This window comes from Callithrix jacchus, chromosome 7 (assembly GCF_049354715.1).
Source record: "Callithrix jacchus isolate 240 chromosome 7, calJac240_pri, whole genome shotgun sequence".
Lineage (NCBI taxonomy): Eukaryota > Metazoa > Chordata > Mammalia > Primates > Cebidae > Callithrix > Callithrix jacchus.
The window spans coordinates 70,218,737-70,237,531 of record NC_133508.1 but is presented as its reverse complement, the minus strand read 5'-3'; the positions used below and the strand labels follow the sequence as shown (position 1 = coordinate 70,237,531).

Genomic DNA, 18,795 nt, shown 5'->3' with positions numbered 1-18,795 from the left:
TGAAATTAGCACCATTTCCTCATTTACACTTCAAATTGAAACTTAGACAAATTTGGATATCTTGTCCCAAATCACAGAGCTAGGATATGGCAGAGCCAAGATTTACACCCACGATAGTCTGAATGCAAAGCCTCTCATTTTCCTACCTCCCACACCACTCCCCTGCTGGAGATGGGCATGAGGGACTTCTGAGACATCTGCAGGAGCGTCTGCCCTGACCTGCACCTCTCTTATGCAGGCTTGATGGGAGGCAGTGCGCTGTCCAGGCACCTGAGGACTGGCCTATGCCAGTCATAGTTCTGAGGCCTGGCCCTGAAGGTGAGACACTAAATCCTAATGGGAATTAGGAGCCACTAGGGTGTGTGGGGCAGGAAGTTGAGACCTGGGTTTCAGATCCAGCTGATTTCTTCACTATATATTCTGCTGTGTAGAGAAGAGCATGGGATATTGAAGTAGACACATCCAGATTTAGTTTCTGGCTCTGCCATTTACTAGTTTGGTGGCCTTGGGAAATTGCTTCCACTCTCTGAGCTTGGGTTTCCTCATCTGTGAGGAAATACACTTCCCTTATGACATTGTGGGGTGAGGGCACGCCTAACCCCCATTCTATCTTCCTTCCTTCCTTCTTTTCATCCTTCCCTTCTTTGATTTCTTCTTTCAAGTTTTCAGACTCACTTGCTTTCCCTAAGCCAGAATGCCATCTGCTCAAGGGAATTCTGATGAGGCACAGGAGGGAATCTGGAAACCTCTGAGGCTCCTTCCAAATTCAGCCTTCTACAAGGCTGTGATTCCTTAGACTTATTTTTACAGAAAAGCAGGCGAGATTGTCCCAGGTGGAGAAGGAGGATTGTGCTAAGCTGAGGAGAACAATAAATGTGCAGTGGGCAGGGTGGAGAGGTTAATTCAGTTTTCATCACCCGTTCTTCTACATTCAGCTTTGGGAAATGTTCCTCAGGCAACAGAATAAATGCCTTTGCCTCTTCTCTCAAACGAACTGGAAATCCCAGTGACATGCTTGTAATTTCCAGCTCCCTGGGCGTTCTGCCATGAGCGAGTCTAGCTGGCCTTGATAAGCCTTCATTACAGGGAGGAGACAAAGAAAGAAAACAAATACTCATTGGACACTGTCCCCATGATAGGCACTGGGCTCGACATTTTAGCTACATTATTGCAGCTGCAATCACTCTGTGGTGAGGTGAGAGCTTGGGATTCCACTCCCTGGGCTCAGGTCTGGCTTCACCACAGCCTGCTGTGTGGCCTTACACAGATTGCTCAACTTCCCTGTGCCTTAACTTCCTTACCAGTAAAACAGGGAAAATGATAGTACCTACCTTCTAGCTTTGTTTTGAGGATTAAAAAAGAAGATACTAAGAACTGTGCCTGGTTCATAGTTAGCACTGTGTATGTTAGATGCCATTATCATCATTATTCTTTTACTTTCGAGGTGAGGGAGTAGAGGCTCAGAGGGGTGGACAGCTGGACCAAACTCAAACAGCCAATGAGTGGCATTGTCAGAATCTGAGCCCAGGATTGTATGACTTCCACATCAATGCCCTTTCCACAATTCTTGCCCTCAGTCCAACCTCCCCACTTCTTGGCTGTCTCGAAGGATCTGCAGCTTGCACCCACTCCCATCTGGGCAACCATGGTTTAGTAACCTCAACAGGACCCCTCAACTAGCCCTGAGCAGTGGGATCCTTCCTGTTGGTGAGGCAGCCCAGGGATCCATGCAAGGCCTTGGGGCACAACAGGAAGCGGCCAGTGAAGCCCATGCTGGGGTTCTGAGTGGGAAGCACATGCCTGATGCCGTGGAGCCATCTAGAAGAGAGCTGTGCACAGGGATCAGCAGCCTAGAACCCAGAGACACTGACAGTACTTTGGGGATTGGTGAGAGAGTAATGGGGGCAGTTTCAGAAACCACAGAGACTCACCCCATCTGTGGCAAACTTAAAGGAAGAAGCCCCTGAGCTGCCAGAGGGAGGCGGAGGGTGGGAACCCAGAATAGAGGCCTCATTGTGCCCCCTTGGGAAGATTTTCCCAGAGCTGGGACTTCTGATGTGACACTGGCTTTTCACTCTCACTGTCCACATCAGACTCTGTTTCTAGGCTGGCCTGGGCAAGGCCTCACTCCATAAACTGTACATTGCCATCTTTCTTTGCTAAGTTCAAGGGTCTAGCCTGATTGTACTGGCCTCTGGTTGGCTCCATTTATCTCGCCCTCTGCTCTCAAAGGGTTCAGTGGAGACGCGAGTGAGACATGAGCAGATCTAACCAAAGGTACCATCCTCACTCAGAAGCTCCTGCAACAACTGGGCTCTCCCCTGCTGGTCTGCAGGGAGAAGCACTCCTCTACTCTGGCCACTGCCACAAGCTGTGTGGAGGTAGAGAAGGGGAAAACAACAGACTTTGGAGCCAGTCCCATGTCAGTTTGAGTCTCAGGGTGACTCTGGCAAGTTACTTAGCCTTTCTGAGCCTCACTTTCTTCCTTTATAAGTCAGGAAGAATAATCCATTGCTTGTTGAGTTGTTAATAAGACATAAATGAGATAGTGTATCTAAAATGCAATTTGTCAAGTCTAATACATAATAGATGTGTACTTGAGTGTTTCTGGTACTCAGGATGGTACTTGGGATATATTTTCCCATGGGGAAAAAAAAAGCAGACTCCTCACTGATGTGGCCTGATGTTCAGCCACGTCAGGGCTCTTATGCCTGACCTAAAGACCTACCATTTGTTTGAGACCCTGTTAGGGATTGACCCAGCCCTTTAAGCCTGACCCTGAGTAAAAGCCACAGCCGGAGGTGGCTCCATGACACAGCCAAAGCAGCAGTGCCCAGCTCTATGACAAGCCAGTGGCTGCCCCTAACTTTGGAATGCCCTCTTGCTGTCCCCACAAAAACTCTTCTTGGATTTTCTAGCCAGCCCTTAAATGGCTGTCTGTGTTCCTGTGGGCTCAGTGTTTACATCCTCTGATGGTGCCCTGTGGTTTCCAGACCAAGCCATATCTATAGTCTTAGCCATCCTGCTAATGACCCCACACACTTCCCAGTCTTTACTGTATCCGGTCCTCATGCCACAGTACAACAGCCCCAGGCATGGAGGAAAAGATCTGATCCAGGCTCTGGGGAAGCTGCTCAGAAGGTCCCTAGGTAAATAGGTTGCTGTGTCACCTGGCCACCTTCTCCCTCCCCACCTGCTTGACAGGCCTGTCATCTCAGGGAAGGGTGACCATGTGGACTGATTGGGGATTAATAATAGTGCCATACAACTGAGGCACACACGTACGCTTGGACAAGGACTTTTGGAAAGTATCTGCAGCTGCGAGCAGATGCCAGGAGCACTGGCAGCACAGGAGACCAACTGTGCTTGGCAGGCGAACATGAGTGTGTTTCCCACTCCTTCTGACATCAAGTGCACAGGAACTTGCAGTCAGGACCCACAAAGCTCACCTGGCAGCTGGATATGAGGCAGTGAAGGAAGACCGTGTGCTTCATAGGTCTGCAGACAGTGTCAGCTCCGTATATCAACCATTCACTCTCTACCAAATGCTTTAGCAGACATCTCCAAATAATCTTTACAACCACCCCACAAAGAAGATATTGTCTCTTTTTATAATAGAGGAAGGATATAGAATGCTAGAGAGACTAGATGAGTTCCCTAAGTTCACACAGCTGGGAAGCAGCAGGGCCAGGTATTTTAAAAAATATTTTATTGAGGTGAAATGCACCTAACATAAAATTACCCGTGTTTCAATAAACAGTTCAGTGGCACCTGGTACATGTCGCAGAACCACCCCACCATCTCCGAAACATTCCCACCACTCTAAAGGAGAACTCCATCATTCCACCTTCCCCTGAGCCCCTCAGCCCCTCCTCTCTCGATAGCATGTTAGCAACACCCATGAAAATGAGCCCAGGGCGAACAGGCAGCCTCACCTCGTGTTCTTCTCTCCTCAGCTCCCTGTGGGGGCGACCTGACAGGACCATCTGGAGTCATCCTGTCACCAAATTACCCAGAACCCTACCCGCCAGGCAAGGAGTGTGACTGGAAAGTGACCGTCTCACCAGACTACGTCATCGCCCTGGTATTTAACATGTATGTACCTTTCCCCGGGTGGGAGATGAAGGGTTCAGAGCAGCTAGGGGCTCTGGGACCTGGGTCTCCAGGTGAGTATTCACAGGTCTGCAAGCAGAATTCTCAGCTCCATGGGAGGTGAACAAGCCAAGAGAGAGAAACTAGCATTTATTGACCGTCTACATGTCAAGCACCATGCTCAGCAGTCTCACGCATATCATCTCATCTAATCCTTGTAATAATTTTTGAGGAAACAATTATTATTCCTTCTTTACCGCTGAAGATACTGGGGCCCGGAAGGGAGACCTTTGCTGGATGCCCCTGCCCGACCCTCTGCATTCCCTGTCTGCTCCCCCGGCCCCTTCCCCCCCACTCCACAGGTGTAAATGGACAGGCTTGGGTCCCAGGCACTCCCCCATCTAGCTCCTGCACTTGCTCTTTCATTTCAGCTACAGGAAGGCTCTTCAAAAGAACTCCCTCTGCCTTTCTCTGCTTCCTCGCCTCCCGTTCACTCTCAACTCACCGGAACCTGGTTTCTGCCCCCACAGTTCCACTGGGAAACTCCTCTGATAAAAGCCACCCATGAACTCCTGGTTCCAAACAAAATGGGCCTTTCCATGTTTTATCCCATCCACCTCTTAATCACCCCCTCCATCCTTAGTCTGATGTTTCCCTTGGTTTGTGTGAAGTCACACTCCCCGGTTCTCCAAGCTCTTCTGTGACTTCACGTGGACCTTTTTTAATGCATCTTCCCTTGCTGGGCTTTGTCAAAACCTCCTCTTGTTCCCCCACACTCCTTTCCTAGACAAGCTCAGTCATTCCTGTGTCTCCACTCCCCTCTTGTAAGTGGAAGACTCCATTCTGCCACCCACCCTGGCTTTCTTCTGAGCATCAGCCTTGCTATCCAGCTGTTGGACATCTCTGTCTGGGGTCTGCAAACACTGCAAATGAACATGTACAAAATCAAGCCTATTCCTTCTCCCCCAGAAGAGCTCTGTTCTGAGCCTTGGGGCTGGCGCTGACACCTGCTCTCACAGCTTCTTCCACTAGCAGTGACCGAGGCGTGCAGCCTCCACCGCCTTCAGTCTCCTCATGTATTTTCCTCTTCTCCATCCTGCCAGCTCCTGTCCTGGTTTGAGCCCTATCATCTCCCATCTAAATTATTGCCCTCATCTCCTTGTGGGTTCCTCTGCCCCGTCTTGCCTCCCATGCCGATCTCTCCCTTAGCTAGCTGTCAGAGTGATCTTGTCACTCAAAATTGCTGAAATAACCACCCTGCTTTCCATTTTAACATCCTCTGATGACAGTGTTCAGCAATAAAAAAGAATGAACTACTGATACATGCAACAGCGTGGATGAGTCCCAAAAATATTATGCTGAGTGAAAGAAGGCAGACACAAAAAAGTACATAACGTATGATTCAACGCCTATAAAATTGTAGGATCAGCAAAACTAATCCCTGGTGAAGAATTCTGATCAGTGCTGGCATCTGAGGGTAGAGAAGGTTGAATGGGAAGGAGCACTTGGAACTCTCTGGCATGGTGGGACACTTCTGGGTCTTGTGCGTGTGTCCAAACTGATAGGGGGATACACGTTAGAGCCGATCATTTCACACAGTGTAAATCATACCTCAATTCAAAAATAAAGAAACAAACAAATAGATCCAATAGTCCTCTCTTGCTTATAAATAAAGGGCCAAACTTTGGAGCTTCATTCCAAACAATCTGGCCCCTGGCTACCTCTCCAATCAGCAGCCCCATCCTAAGCCCACCCCACCCTAAGCCCTGAGCTCCAACCAGACAGAGCTCCTTGCAGTTTCAGGGCCTCGCAGACTCTTTCACATCCTTATGACTTTGCTTCTGTTTCTGTCTTCACAGCAACTTCCTGTTCCCTCCTTGTCCTACCTCTAAGGGTCTTCTCATCTCCCAAGACTCAGTTCAGGCTTGACCTCCTCCATAAACGATTGATTTTTCATCCTCCCCAAGGAACCTTTCTTTGTGTTCCTGCTCCGCCTTGGGCTGATTTTATACATTATTTTGTTGTTGACACGCCTGTCACTTCCTACAGCACCATCAATTTTTGAAGGCAGAAGTGGTGTCTGACATGTCCCTGTGTCCTTGGCACCTTGCACAGTGCCTGGAATATCGAGGGTGCTCAAAATTTGATGATAGAGGGAAGGGAGGGACAGAAAGAAGGCAGTTACTTAGGAAGTGGTGATGCCATCATTTGTGACCAAGACTGACTCCCTCCAAAACCTTCCCTGGTGACTTTTAAAAGAGTAGATGTCAAGAAGCTGAATTACGTGGGCAAGAGGACTGTGTCACCCAGCAGTGGTATGGTGACCCCGCAACTGACAGCAGTGTGAGAGGATGTTAGGTGGGAAGGAGGCCAGTGCACCTCTGGCTCTGTACTCCCTGCCTCCCAGTCCCCTATCCTGTCTCTCAGCCAGGGTTACCTCCTTTGTCCTAGAGACATATGGCCACCTCCCTCCACTACATATCTTAGCCAAAGGGTAGAGCAGTCATTTTTCTCTCAATCTCAAATAGAGTACAGTAAGTCCTCAATGTCATCTTGGAAACTGTGACTTTAGGTAAAAGGAAGTACAGCAGTTCCTCAAATAATGTTTCCTTCAATGTCATATCATTATATTGTTTTGTTTTTGTTTTTGAGACAGTCTCATTCTGTCACCCAGGCTAGAGTGCAGTGGCACAATCTTGGCTCACTGCAACCTCTGCCTCCCAGGTTCAAGCAATTCTCATGCCTCAGCCTCCCAAGTAGCTGAGATTACAGATGTACACCAGCACACCCGGCTAATTTTGTATTTTCAGTAGACAGAGGGTTTTGCCATTTTGGCCAGGCTGGTCTTGAACTCCTGGTTTCAAGTGATCTTCCCGCCTTGGCCTCCCAAAGTGCTGGGATTACAGACGTGAGCCACTGCACCCAGCCTATAATGTTGATGAGTAAAAATAAATTGGTTTTGTTATATGTCATTTCACTTAAAGTCATGGTTTCTGAGAGCCTATGAACTATACTGAGGACTTGCTATATCTGAGTATCCCAGCCCATGGCTGGGCATGAGCAAATTTGCCTCTGAAATCTGTTCTCTGCAAGCTCATATACTTTTCTGTTGTTTTCATCTTTGCACACTTGATTGGTATCAATTGCCTTTGTTGAATATATACTTACAAGTAGAATTGCTGCACCAGAGCAGGGTCACTTCAGAAAGTTTGTGTACAAATTGAATTAAAAGATAAAAATAAAAATTATAAACTTTGTTACTCAACATAAACTCCATCAACCTCAAGACACTTCTATAAACAATAATAACAGTCATTTAGTCCATCCCGAAAGAACTGAGTGTGCCAGCAATTTCACCAAGTCAGTGTAGTCCTTTTTACTTTATTAACTGAAGAAAAAAAAAATAAGTGCCCTTTAGAGATTTTTTCCAGATTAGGAAACAAAAAGCAATAAGAAGGAGCCAAATCAGGACTGTAAAGTGGATGTCTAATGATTTCCCATCGAGACTCTTGAAACATTCCCCTTGTTTGATGAGAGAAATGATCAAGAGCATTGTTGTCGGGGAGGAGGACTCTCTCCTGAAGCTCTCCAGGCATTTTTCTGCTAATGCTTTAACTAACTTTCTCAAAACAATCTCATAATAAGCAGATGTTATCATTCTTTGGCCCTTTAGAAAATCAACTGCAAAATGCCTGGAGTGTCTGAAAAAAAAAAAAAAAACCATTACCTTGGCTTTTGCTCTTGACCAGTGCACTTTTGCTTCCACTGGACGCTTCCACCCCCTGCTAGCCATTGCTTTGGTTGTGCTTTGTCTTCAGATTGTACCGGCAAGTCCATGTTCCATCTCCTTTCCTTGGGAGAAATGCTTCAGGATCTTCATCCCACGTTTTTAAAATTTCCATTGAAAGCTCTGCTTTTGTCTGCAGCTGATCTAAATGCAATGGTTTTGACAGCCATCGAGTAGAAAGTTTGGTCAACCTTAAGTTTTTAGTGAAAATTGTGTAATCTGAAGCAGTCGAGCTGTCTATGGTATTGGCTCTTTTTGTGTTATTAATCATTTGGTCCTATTCAATCAGGACACAAACGGGATTAATTTTTTTCCTCTCAAATGGATGTGGAGGTCCACCTTAGTGGGCTTCATCTTCATCATCAACTCCTCCCTTCTTGAAACAAGTTATCCATTTGTAAACTGCTGATTTCTTTGGGGCATTGTCCCCATAAACCTTTTGCAAAGTGTCAGTGATGTCACCATTCTTCTCCCCAAACTTCACCAAAAATTTGATGTTTTTTCTTGCTTCAATTTTAGCAGAATTCAGTTTGCTCTGATGGAGGCTTTTTTTCAGGCTGGTATCTGGTCCTGGCTAATGACTCACTTAAGATCCTGGGCAGACATGTTATCTCAAGTTGGTGTGAGCTTATTTTGTTGCAAAACACTTTTGAACTTCATGCATAATTTTTTCATAATATGCATTTTCCATGAACTTTTTAAAGACCTCTTGTATGTTCAGATTTAGTAGATACGATGAAACAGTCTTCCAAAGTGGTTAGAAGACTTTGTGAACCATTCACTTCATGAAAGTACGAATCATTCACGTTCCCACCAGCAGGGCATGAGAGGTCCAGTAGCTCCACATTCATGTCAATACTTGGAATTTTCCATCATTTTCACTCTAGCCATTCCAGTGGGATAAATTACATTCATGAACTCGAATATTCAATTTGCTCAATAAGTTTTTTAAATGGATTTTTTCCTCAAACCGGGGTCAGAATAGCTAAGAATGAGGACATCTGTGGGTGCTAGGAGTGGTGCAATAGCAGGCCCTGAGGAGAGCTGGAGCACTAGCTTGGAATGAAGCCATGAAGCTAGGGGTCCCTCATGGTAACAGACTCCTTCTTGCCTGGGAATGGCTCCCTAGTTGGCTCATTCTCTCTTAGAAAATGAGGTTCAGAACAGCACAGTATGAGAATATTGGTGTCAGGTAAGAGACCTGGGTTCTGGACTACTTTGGTTGACAACTTGGTGTCTAGAGTTGGCAACTCATCTTCCCTTCTGTATAAGGCAGATGTTAGGTTTTTGAACACTGACTGGAATCTGTCTCCTCTCCTCCTGAGCCTGCCTCTTCCATCTTCTCACCTGACTGAGGCCATCCAGGCCTCATCTTCTCCCTTTCTACCAGCCAGTCTCTGGGAGTTGGGTACCAGTGGGTTGGTGGGCTTGCTCCCTGGGAGGCCCCATGCTTTGGTTGAACCTAAGACACCAGCAAAAGCCTTTATTTGACCTTAGTGGGGTGGGGGTGGGATGTTTTTGTTCCCTAGCTTTAACTTGGAGCCTGGCTATGACTTCCTCCATATCTACGATGGACGGGACTCTCTCAGCCCTCTCATAGGAAGCTTCTATGGCTCCCAGCTCCCAGGCCGCATTGAAAGCAGCAGTAACAGCCTCTTCCTCGCCTTCCGCAGCGATGCATCTGTGAGCAATGCTGGCTTCGTCATTGACTATACAGGTAAGGGCCCTGGTGCCAGAGAGTACTGTGGACAGGTCCAGCCAACATGGCAGAGGATAAGTAGTGTAGCATAGTGAGGAGAGCCCTGGGCTGGACCACAGCAAGCCCACACCAACCCTAGCACTGCTGCCACCTGCAGAAACCTGCCTTTCCTGTGCCCCCTCAATGGCTTAGTCCTCTACCCCTATACTCTCCAGGGGTGGGAAGAAAGGGGACCAGTATTCCTTTTGCACCCCATCTATTTCCAACCACTACTCTTCTTGTCCTCTTTTTCTGTGACTGTCATTCCTATGTCTACTTCAGCCTCATACCCTCACTTCATAGCTATCAGCTGATATCTTCCTGGGCACTACCCTTCACTAAAAGGGTTCTGATATGAGGCTCAATCTTTCTCTCCACCCAGAGCTTCTCACCATCCTGGGTAACTTCAACATCCCAATGGATGGCTCATCTAATCCTAGGGTCATGGTGTTTGGACCTCTGTCCCAAGGACACCCCTTGGCCACACTCTGACACCTCATCTTAGACTGGTCACTTTCTGATACCTCCTTATCACATTTACTCATCCTTCCAGCTGACTTACTCCCATTGCACATTGCACATCTGTGCTAATTAAGGCAAGTTCAATAGTGTTATAGTCAAAAGCAAGAGTCAACAATTCTCTTAAAAATAGTAAATATTTTAGGTTTACCTATTACAACTACTCAGCCTTACCACTGTAGCGCTAAAGCAGCCATAGACAAAACATAAATAAATAGGCATGGCTGCATTCCAAGAAAAACTTCCTTACAAAAACAGGCTGTCCCTGCCTGGTTAAGAGCATTGACTGTCAAATTAATTGGACTAAAAGTTCATGTTTACGACTTAACATGTGCGTGACCTTGGATAAAATATTGAACCTCTTGAAGCCTCCATTTCTTCCTTTATAAAACAGTGGTAGGAAAATTCCTGCTTCACAGAAATGAAGAGAGATCAATGAGTCCAGGCATGATAGTCCTTGGTACAGTATCTGGCACATATTACGCGTTCTATAATGTTCAAATATTATTAGTAGTAGTAAGAGGAGTTCCAGGCTGTCAAGCACTCCGCTGTCTTCTATGCTATTATCTCTTTTTGACCTTTCATTCTTCCCTAATTATCCCAAATCCCATTATCTAAATCCCAGCTCCCTTCCTTGGTTGATTTGTGAGCTTGGCAAGTTACTATCTCTTGAAGCATCATCTACAAAGTGTCGCTAGTAATAATTATGTTGCAGGAGGTTAAGATTAAAAGATATTTTATACACACATATTATACATATACATACATATGTATAATGCTCCATATGTGCTAAAGACTCTACACATGCTCTGGGAATGATAGATTTTGTTATTGTTACTATAACCCAAGTTCACCCAGGCCCCATCAGCCTGTGCATACAAACAGGGTCACATTACCAGTTAAAATTAAAGATTTTCTGGTTCATGTTCCCTGCTTGCATAATGTAGGACGTAGGACCTGAGACACCTTTTAAACTGTCCCCTAATTAAATATTTCTGGCCACCCCTAGGAATATCTCACATGAGCTCACACATAACACTAATTAGAACAATGGCAAACTTAGTGTTTACCAACTGCCAGCACCGTCCTAAGTGCTTTATATCCATCAACTCATTGAACTCCTCCTAGTTCTCGATTATGTCCTGTTTGTCAGGTACAGTTCTAGAAGACTGGTACGTGAAATGGAGAATGTTTTCCTTGTAGTCTTCTTCCTCATGGGGCTGGCCTAGGGAATGGATGTTCTGCCATCCTCTCTTCCTCCAGGTACCTGCCATTGGGTAAACCTCCTGGGCCCAAACTCTCTTCAGCACACTGATATCACCACAGTCAGATACTTCGAATTCTAACAGAAGGCATGACTTAGACCCAGTCTGGGACCTCAATTGTTCCCGCCACCCCCATCCCCATTGCCATACCATCACCATTTCTTTTTCATCTCTTCATTCCTATTCTCATCAGTACCTTCAATTACCCTGTCCCCTAGTCCTCCAAGCGCATAAACCTTGCAAAACTGTACTCTCTGTTGAACTCACACCCACACAGCTGAGAACACCCAGATGAAGCTGCACAAACATGATACTTAGAGCCACTACAAATGATGTCCTTGCCCCTAGCCAAGCCCTAGCAACCACCAGAGCTGCCTCTGACTTGATCCAACTCTGACTCTTCTCCCTGGCAGAGATTCCAGAATTCACCCCAAATGTCACCCCTGTCAGCCTCATTTTTTATAGGATGACATTTCAGCTTCCCTGGATATAGTAAACTACTGGGTAGAAACCCTCTCAGCTTCCTCTCCAGTCACCTTGTTCATGGCTACCTGATTGTGGCCATCTCTCCCCCAGGTCTTCTCCAGGGAAATTCATGGTCTGAGAGCGAAATTTCAATTCTCCTTCCCAGTGAAGTTCTTTTCACTTTTACCTGTTGACCTGGGGTGGTATCTAGAGGGGTCTTTAGGTGTAAAACCATAGCCCAAAATAAGGCCTTCCCAGCTGCCAACTGAGCCAGCCAAGCAGCTAAAGGAAGGCTGATTACTGGAGGGAGGGGAAAGGAGAGGCACAGCCTATAAATGCATTCTGCATCACCCTATTAGGATCTGTAGTGCAGGTACCAAGATAAAGATAACTATGTGTGTTTGAGGGGTCAGGGTGCCTGTTGAAAGCCTCAAGTATCCTTCTTTAGTTCCTTCCTTCCTTCCCAGACAACACACCTCCAAATATTAGTCACCCTCTACTATCTCCCTGGGCCTCTGGTCTAGTAACCCATTTGGTGGAACCCAGGGACCCTGCCTTGCCCTCTGATCTCCTTCTGCTTATGCCAGGATCCCTGGATTCCTGGAATGGGTCTACTTTGCTATCAGATCCCATGGCTTTGATGATATTCTCCCATGCACGATATCTTTCTTTATAAGGAAGGCTCCATCACTTTATAACTGCATGGCCTGAAACAAGTTGCCTAATTCCTCTTGAGCATTGCTTCCTCATCCATGAAAAAGGGACAGTGACACTAAATGAAGGAGTTGTTGTGAGGGTTAGCAAATAGGCACAGCACCAAGCAGAGTGCCCGGTGCCAATAGGTACTTGACATGTACTTTGATCCACCCACTTTCATCCCATCTCCTCTTTCCTGTGTAACTGGTATTGCATTAGCTCTGTCTTTGTTTGGAAGGGAGAATGGTACAGACCCCTCTTTATGGGGCTAGTCCAGAAGAACACAGTACATGTTCTTTTCTGTGTACTGAAGATATAAAGTGTGAGCATAATATTTTGCACATGTCATAAGTGTGGGATATTTGTTACATGAATATCTGTGATAGACATGTGTGTCTCATATGCTTTGCCAGTCCATAGCAAAGAACTTAAGACCCTCCACACCCTGTGAGTTTGGAGAGAACCATAGATGGAGAAGCAGCCCAATGAAGACATCCACATGGAGGCAGGGCTAGGTCCTCAGGAAGAGCAGAATTGGACTCTGCATCCAGCAGCCACTTGTGTCCTGTGTCCATGTCTTTTAGAGAGATCCAGGGCTCTGCTAAAGCTGAGAATCTGGGTATCCCGGGAGCTGTGGCTTCAGGGGTCTTGCTTAGGGAGGTGAAATGGGCCTACGAGAGCCCCACATAGAGAGATGTTGCTGGACTCAGCTGGGCTTAGCACAGTGGAAATTACTGAGATTAACCCTTCCTCTGACCGAAGGCAGAAAGATCAGGAGCCTTTCTCCACATCCAGCTTCCCAAGTGGGAAGCAGAAACAGTTTGGTAGAATCTTAGGAAATATCTAGTTTCAAATAATAAAAAAAAAAACACTCAGAGCGACTTAAGCAACAAAGGGGTAATTTATTATAAAAACACAAGAAACAGAAACCCACTCAAAACAATCTGACACAAAAAGGAGACATTATTATGAGAAAACAAAAACCTAAATAACTTAAGCTAAAAGGTTTCTATATTTTAACAATACAGATAACAAAAACTCCCTCTGACACAAAAAGGCAAAATATTTGTAGAATACGAGAACCCAAGGGCAGGAAGCATAAACTCCCAAAGGACTGGAATCAGGATGGGAGAGGCACAGGCTGAGACAATCATCCTCACTCCAGGATCGTTCTCTCTCTCCCCTGCCTCCTTCTGAGGACTTGCTGCATTCTCCCCTCCCTACAGATCAATTTTCCTTGCCTGTCCATTCTCCTGGGATAAGTATGGCCATCTCATTCTTGACTTTCTTTTTTTTTTTTTTTTTTTTTTTTTGAGGTGGAATGTCACTCTGTTGCCCAAGCTGCAATGGCACAATCTCAGCTCACTGCAGCCTCCACCTCCCAGGTTCAAGTAATTCACCTGCCTTAGCCTCCTAAGTAGTTGAAATTACAGGCGTGCGCTACCACACCCAGCTTGTTTTGGTATTTTTAATAGAGATGGGGTTTTGTTATGCTGGTCAGGCTGGTTTCAAACTCCTGACCTCAACTGATCCACCTGCCTTGGCCTCTCAAAGTGCTGGGAATATAGGTGTGAGACACCACACTTGGATCACTCTTGACTTTGAATCACTTCCCAGTTTATATTCCAGTTTCAGATCCCAAAGGATCATCTGAGAGACCAGGCTTCATTCAAGGGTTCACTGAGCAGAATCATGGGATTAGGCTTTTGCAGAAGGGGCAAGAGCAGATTAGGCATTTTTATTTTTTTATTCATTCAGTAAATATGAATTGAGCAGCTACCATGTGCCAGACCTACTTACAGGAGCTGAGAACAGGGCAGGGAACCAAATGAAGTCTCTGCCTCCATGGAGTTCACATCCTTGTGACAGTTAGACTGGTGAACCCTTCTGTAGATGAGATGTTGGAAGTCCACCTGGTTCTAAGGCAAAGAGGGGTGGGTTTTTAGATGTCTCTGTTCAGTTGCTTCTGAAGGGTAACTGTGGTGTCTTAGTCCTCTCTGGGCAGACTTTCTAGGAGATGATTCTGAATGCAGTCATGTCATCTGTGGATTTCTATGAAACCATTGATCAGAGGCACTTCTATTCTGAATTCATCCTCCTGGGTGGCTTTACCCTTTGCTAAAAGGAAACAGAGAACAGCAGGGCTCCAGTCTTTTGGACACAGTCACTAGAATGGAGTCACAGGGAGGTTGATGTCCTTCTCCAGGCCACAGATATCAACAGAACCAGTAGGGTGAAAGGACTTTTATTCTCATCTTCCAGCATGTGTGGCAGCCTTTTCCTAGGCAGGAATGTGCTAAAACATCCATGCATGTGTGAGACATTCATTCATTCAACAAATGCTCAGTGACTCCTACTTCATGCCATGACCTGTACTGGGTGTCGAGAATACAGCAAGGAGCAAAGTCATCATGGTCCCTACCCTAATGTAACTTTGAAGGTGAGTGAGGGAAACAGCAAGACGTACGAAGCATAAGAAGTTAGGAAAGAAAAGAACAGGCTTCTCTGAGAGAGAAACTAGAAAGGTTGTTAGTGAAGGCCTCTCTGAGCAGGGTCCATTTAGAGCCCTAAACGTTAAGTAGAAGCCCTCTGTGCCAGAATGGGGGTCAGAGGCATTTCAGAGGGAAGAATTTGACGTGTGTGTTAGGGAATCTGAAATAACTCAAGAAAGATCAAAGGGAATCGATTTTTAATGGAAGGTCCTAAAAAGCATCTATCTATTTTGTCTTTCAAGCCCTTGGAAGTAACACCGTGGGCCTGGAAGCTACAGCCTCACCTGCTATCACCCCTGTTCCCACCACCTGCTGCTGTTATGGGTCATTCTTCTTAAATGCAAAATAGAAAGATCTTCCATTTTGCCTACTTTTAAAGGAATGCATATTTGTTGGACAAATTCAAACAATATAAAAGTGTGTAAAATATACTCTTAAAGACTGAGCATGCCTGCAAATACCATCATCCATGCAATGCCATTATTACAGCTTGGTATCTCGTTTCAGGTATTTTCTATAAATATAAAGTAATGTAAAGTCTGTACCAGGAGTTGGCAAACTTTTTCTGGAAAGAGCCAGAGAGTGAGTATTTTTACTCCAGATGGTCTCTGTTGCCACTGCTCAGCTCTGCTTCATAATGCTAAAGGCAGCCACAGACAATATGTAAACAAATGGCTGTGTTCCAGTAAAACTTTATTTACAAAACCAGGCAGCCACCGACCTGTGGGCTGTAGTTTGCTGATCCCTGTTCTATATGAATGAGATCTCACCATATGTGCTCATCTGTAATCTGACTTTGTGTGTGTGAGCCCAAGAATAGATCTTGGACACCTTCCCATATCAGTATTCAAAGACTAGTGCTATTCCTTTAAAAGGCTGCTAGTGTTTTAGTAGATGGCCCTAATCCACCCTTTATAACCAGTTCCTTACTGGTTGAATGTTTGGATTGTCTTCAGGTTTTTGCAGTTTATAAGGTTTGGAAGTAAGCCTCATCTATTAGGACCAGAGAGAAGCTGGCTCTTCTTATTTTCCCATTTTGAAGGGCTTGGGTTTTATTTATTATAATCACCATGATGCTTTAGTCATTTAGCGTTATCATTCACAGCTGAGCTTGGTTTGGCTGACTAAAGACCTGATTTTGGTCTTAATTCTACCTCTAAATAGCTGAAAGGCTTGGAAGACTCATTTAGCATCTCTGATCACCATATTCCTCATCTATAAACTGAACATGAGCATAACTGGCCCTGCTTTCTGCAGAGGGTATTGTGAGACACAAATGAGATAACGGCTTGGAAAGTGCCTTGAAAATTATGAAGCGATATTCCTATGTAAGGGACTATCATCACTATCATTATCCTTGTCATTATTATTAATGTGGTAATGCTCGGGATGATGAGCTCATCTTGCTCTGACGTGTGAGTAAATATAGAATAGAGTCTGTATTTGGAATCATTGATGTGGTTGTTGATTTTCCAGGCCTCAAAGTATTCAGCCAAACAATTCAGCAGCCATTTATTAAGCCTCTATTATGTGCCAAATAAGGCCAGCCTTGGTGCCAAGTTCTGTGCTAGTTGCCAGGGTTATGAGAAGACTAGGTGATGGTCCCTCTCCTCCAGGAGTTCAGAACCCACTGGGAAGAACTACCCTTGCCCAAGCTACCAAAATAGTGCAATTCATGTTATAACCAGGGAAAGAGAAACAGAATTCTGCCAGAGAGAAGGTGGCATTAAAAAGTGTAGGAGTTTGCCACACAAATAAGGAAAGAAAGGACATTCTGACATCTGTAAAGTTCTAGGGTAGTCATACCCAGCTAGGGTCCAATGCTGGTGCAGCAGTTACCCAAAAACACAGTTGCTTATATAAGGTAGACATTTATCAGCCTTCCTATAAAAGAAATCTGGAGGACAGCATCCAGGGTTGATGAGGGAGTTCCACGTTGGTCCTCTTGCCTCTCTGCTCTACCATGCTAGTCCATGGACCCCACATCAAGGTTATCTTGGATCCAAGATGGCAACTGAGGTTCCTGCCATCATGTCTGAGTTCCAGACTGAGAGAAGGAGGACAGATGGAAAGAAGGAAAGGCTGATAAGCATTTCTCTCAGCTGAGTCCACTTCCCTTAAGTAGGCTTTTTAGAAGTTCCACAATAATCCACTGAAGGTATTTAAGTGCCCACCATGTGACAGGCACTGGAATACAGCTATGAACAAACTGAACAGCTGTCCTTCTGAAATCTATGTTCTAGTGGAGGAAGATAGAAAAAAATAAGGTCGATATAGAGTCAATGAGAGAGTGTTGACTGCAGTGGAGAGAAATATAGCAGAGGAGGGTGTTGGGGGCATTGGGAAAAGGAGTATTGCAATTTTAAGTAGCTTCCCAAAGGGTGTCACTGTGAAGGAGACATTGAGCTAAGTCCTGAAAGAGGTAAGAGAGGGAGCCACAAAAACCAGAGGCCAGTGTAGTTGGAGCAAAGCTAGCACAGAGATGACAGGAGCTGAGCTCACAGAGGGGACTATTGGGGCCGCACGTTCAGGGCCTCGGAGGCCTGTAAGGATTTTGGTTTTACTCTGAGTGAGACAGGAGGCTATTGGATTGTTTTCAGCAGACATGATCTAACTCGCGTTTACATCCCCTTGTCCAGACATAGCTGCCCAGGAGGCTGAGAAATGTAGAATTTAGCCTTGGAGCTCTGGATAAAATCGGAGTTCTGTTATTGAAGGATGAAGGTGGGGAAAGTGGTTATTAGGGACCGCAGCTAGTTTGGCCTCTTATGAGCGGTGTGAACTTTGATCCCAAGTTACTTAATTTTTCTGAACTTCAAGTAAGATTTCACCCACTTTGAATTTATAAAGAGGGAGGGGAGGGTGAGGAGGGATAACATGGGGAGGAATGCCAGATATAATATGCACCTAAAGTGAAATAAATAAATTTTAAAAAAATATGAACAAGAAGAAAAGCAAAGGGAAAATATCAACATGTTAATAATCGCTAGTTTCAAATGAACCACTTGTACAAACAAAAAGTAAAATAAACTTTTAAAAAGAAAAAAAAGGATAGATGAAACAAAAGATATGATGACACTTTTTTGGATCTCTGTGACTCACATATGGGTCACCTGGTGGCCAGTTATATTCTGGCCAGAGCCACTAGGCTCATGGAGAAGACAGATTTGATAAAGCAGATCAAGGCAATGCACCACGGGGCACATGAGGAAACCACTGAGGAGTCCCCTGCAGTGAGTGGCCATGTTCTGAACCCACTTGAGTTTAAATGCAGTAATGCATCCAGAGCTGTTCCACTCTCAGCTGCGGGCAAAGACTTAATGTGCAGGATGGTCTCACATGCTCCCGTGCAAGAGTGAGACTCTCAGAGTCCCATCCCATCAGTCAACTGAGTGACAGCCTCAAGCAGTGGCCACCTCCTGTGTAGGTGATCCAAAAGGTACCCAGGTGACAAGGACTGCCCTCAGCAAAATTCCTTCTGAGCCATTCATCGCTGATGAAATGAACTCTGATCTCTTCTAGTCTGGTTCTTTCCTCCTTAGCTCCACTCTTTGAATTTCTGAGTCCTTCTGTAAGGACTGACAGCACCCTTTTGTGAGTCTCCATCTCTAGACCTCTGTGTTGCCCCTGCCATAATGTATCCTGCAAAATGCTCATCAATCAACCCGATACTCATTTGCATCTCCCTGGTACTGACTGGCCTCAGCTGTGTCCTTTTACTGCCCAGCCTTGGTGACAAAC

At 45.4% G+C, this 18,795-nt stretch overlaps 1 protein-coding gene across 18 annotated transcripts in view; it reads left to right on the top strand.

The window, feature by feature from the left end:
- Nucleotides 1–18,795, top strand: part of CSMD2 (CUB and Sushi multiple domains 2) — a 637,686-nt gene that overhangs the window by 494,940 nt on the left and 123,951 nt on the right. For 17 of the 18 annotated variants that reach the window (XM_078331131.1, XM_078331136.1, XM_078331130.1 and 14 more), the window contains 2 exons: nt 3,957–4,095; nt 9,409–9,596. In XM_078331131.1, coding sequence (XP_078187257.1) covers nt 3,957–4,095; nt 9,409–9,596 — 327 coding nt within the window. The remainder of the gene's footprint in view (nt 1–3,956; nt 4,096–9,408; nt 9,597–18,795) is intronic. The other variant, XM_078331129.1, reaches the window with a different exon arrangement.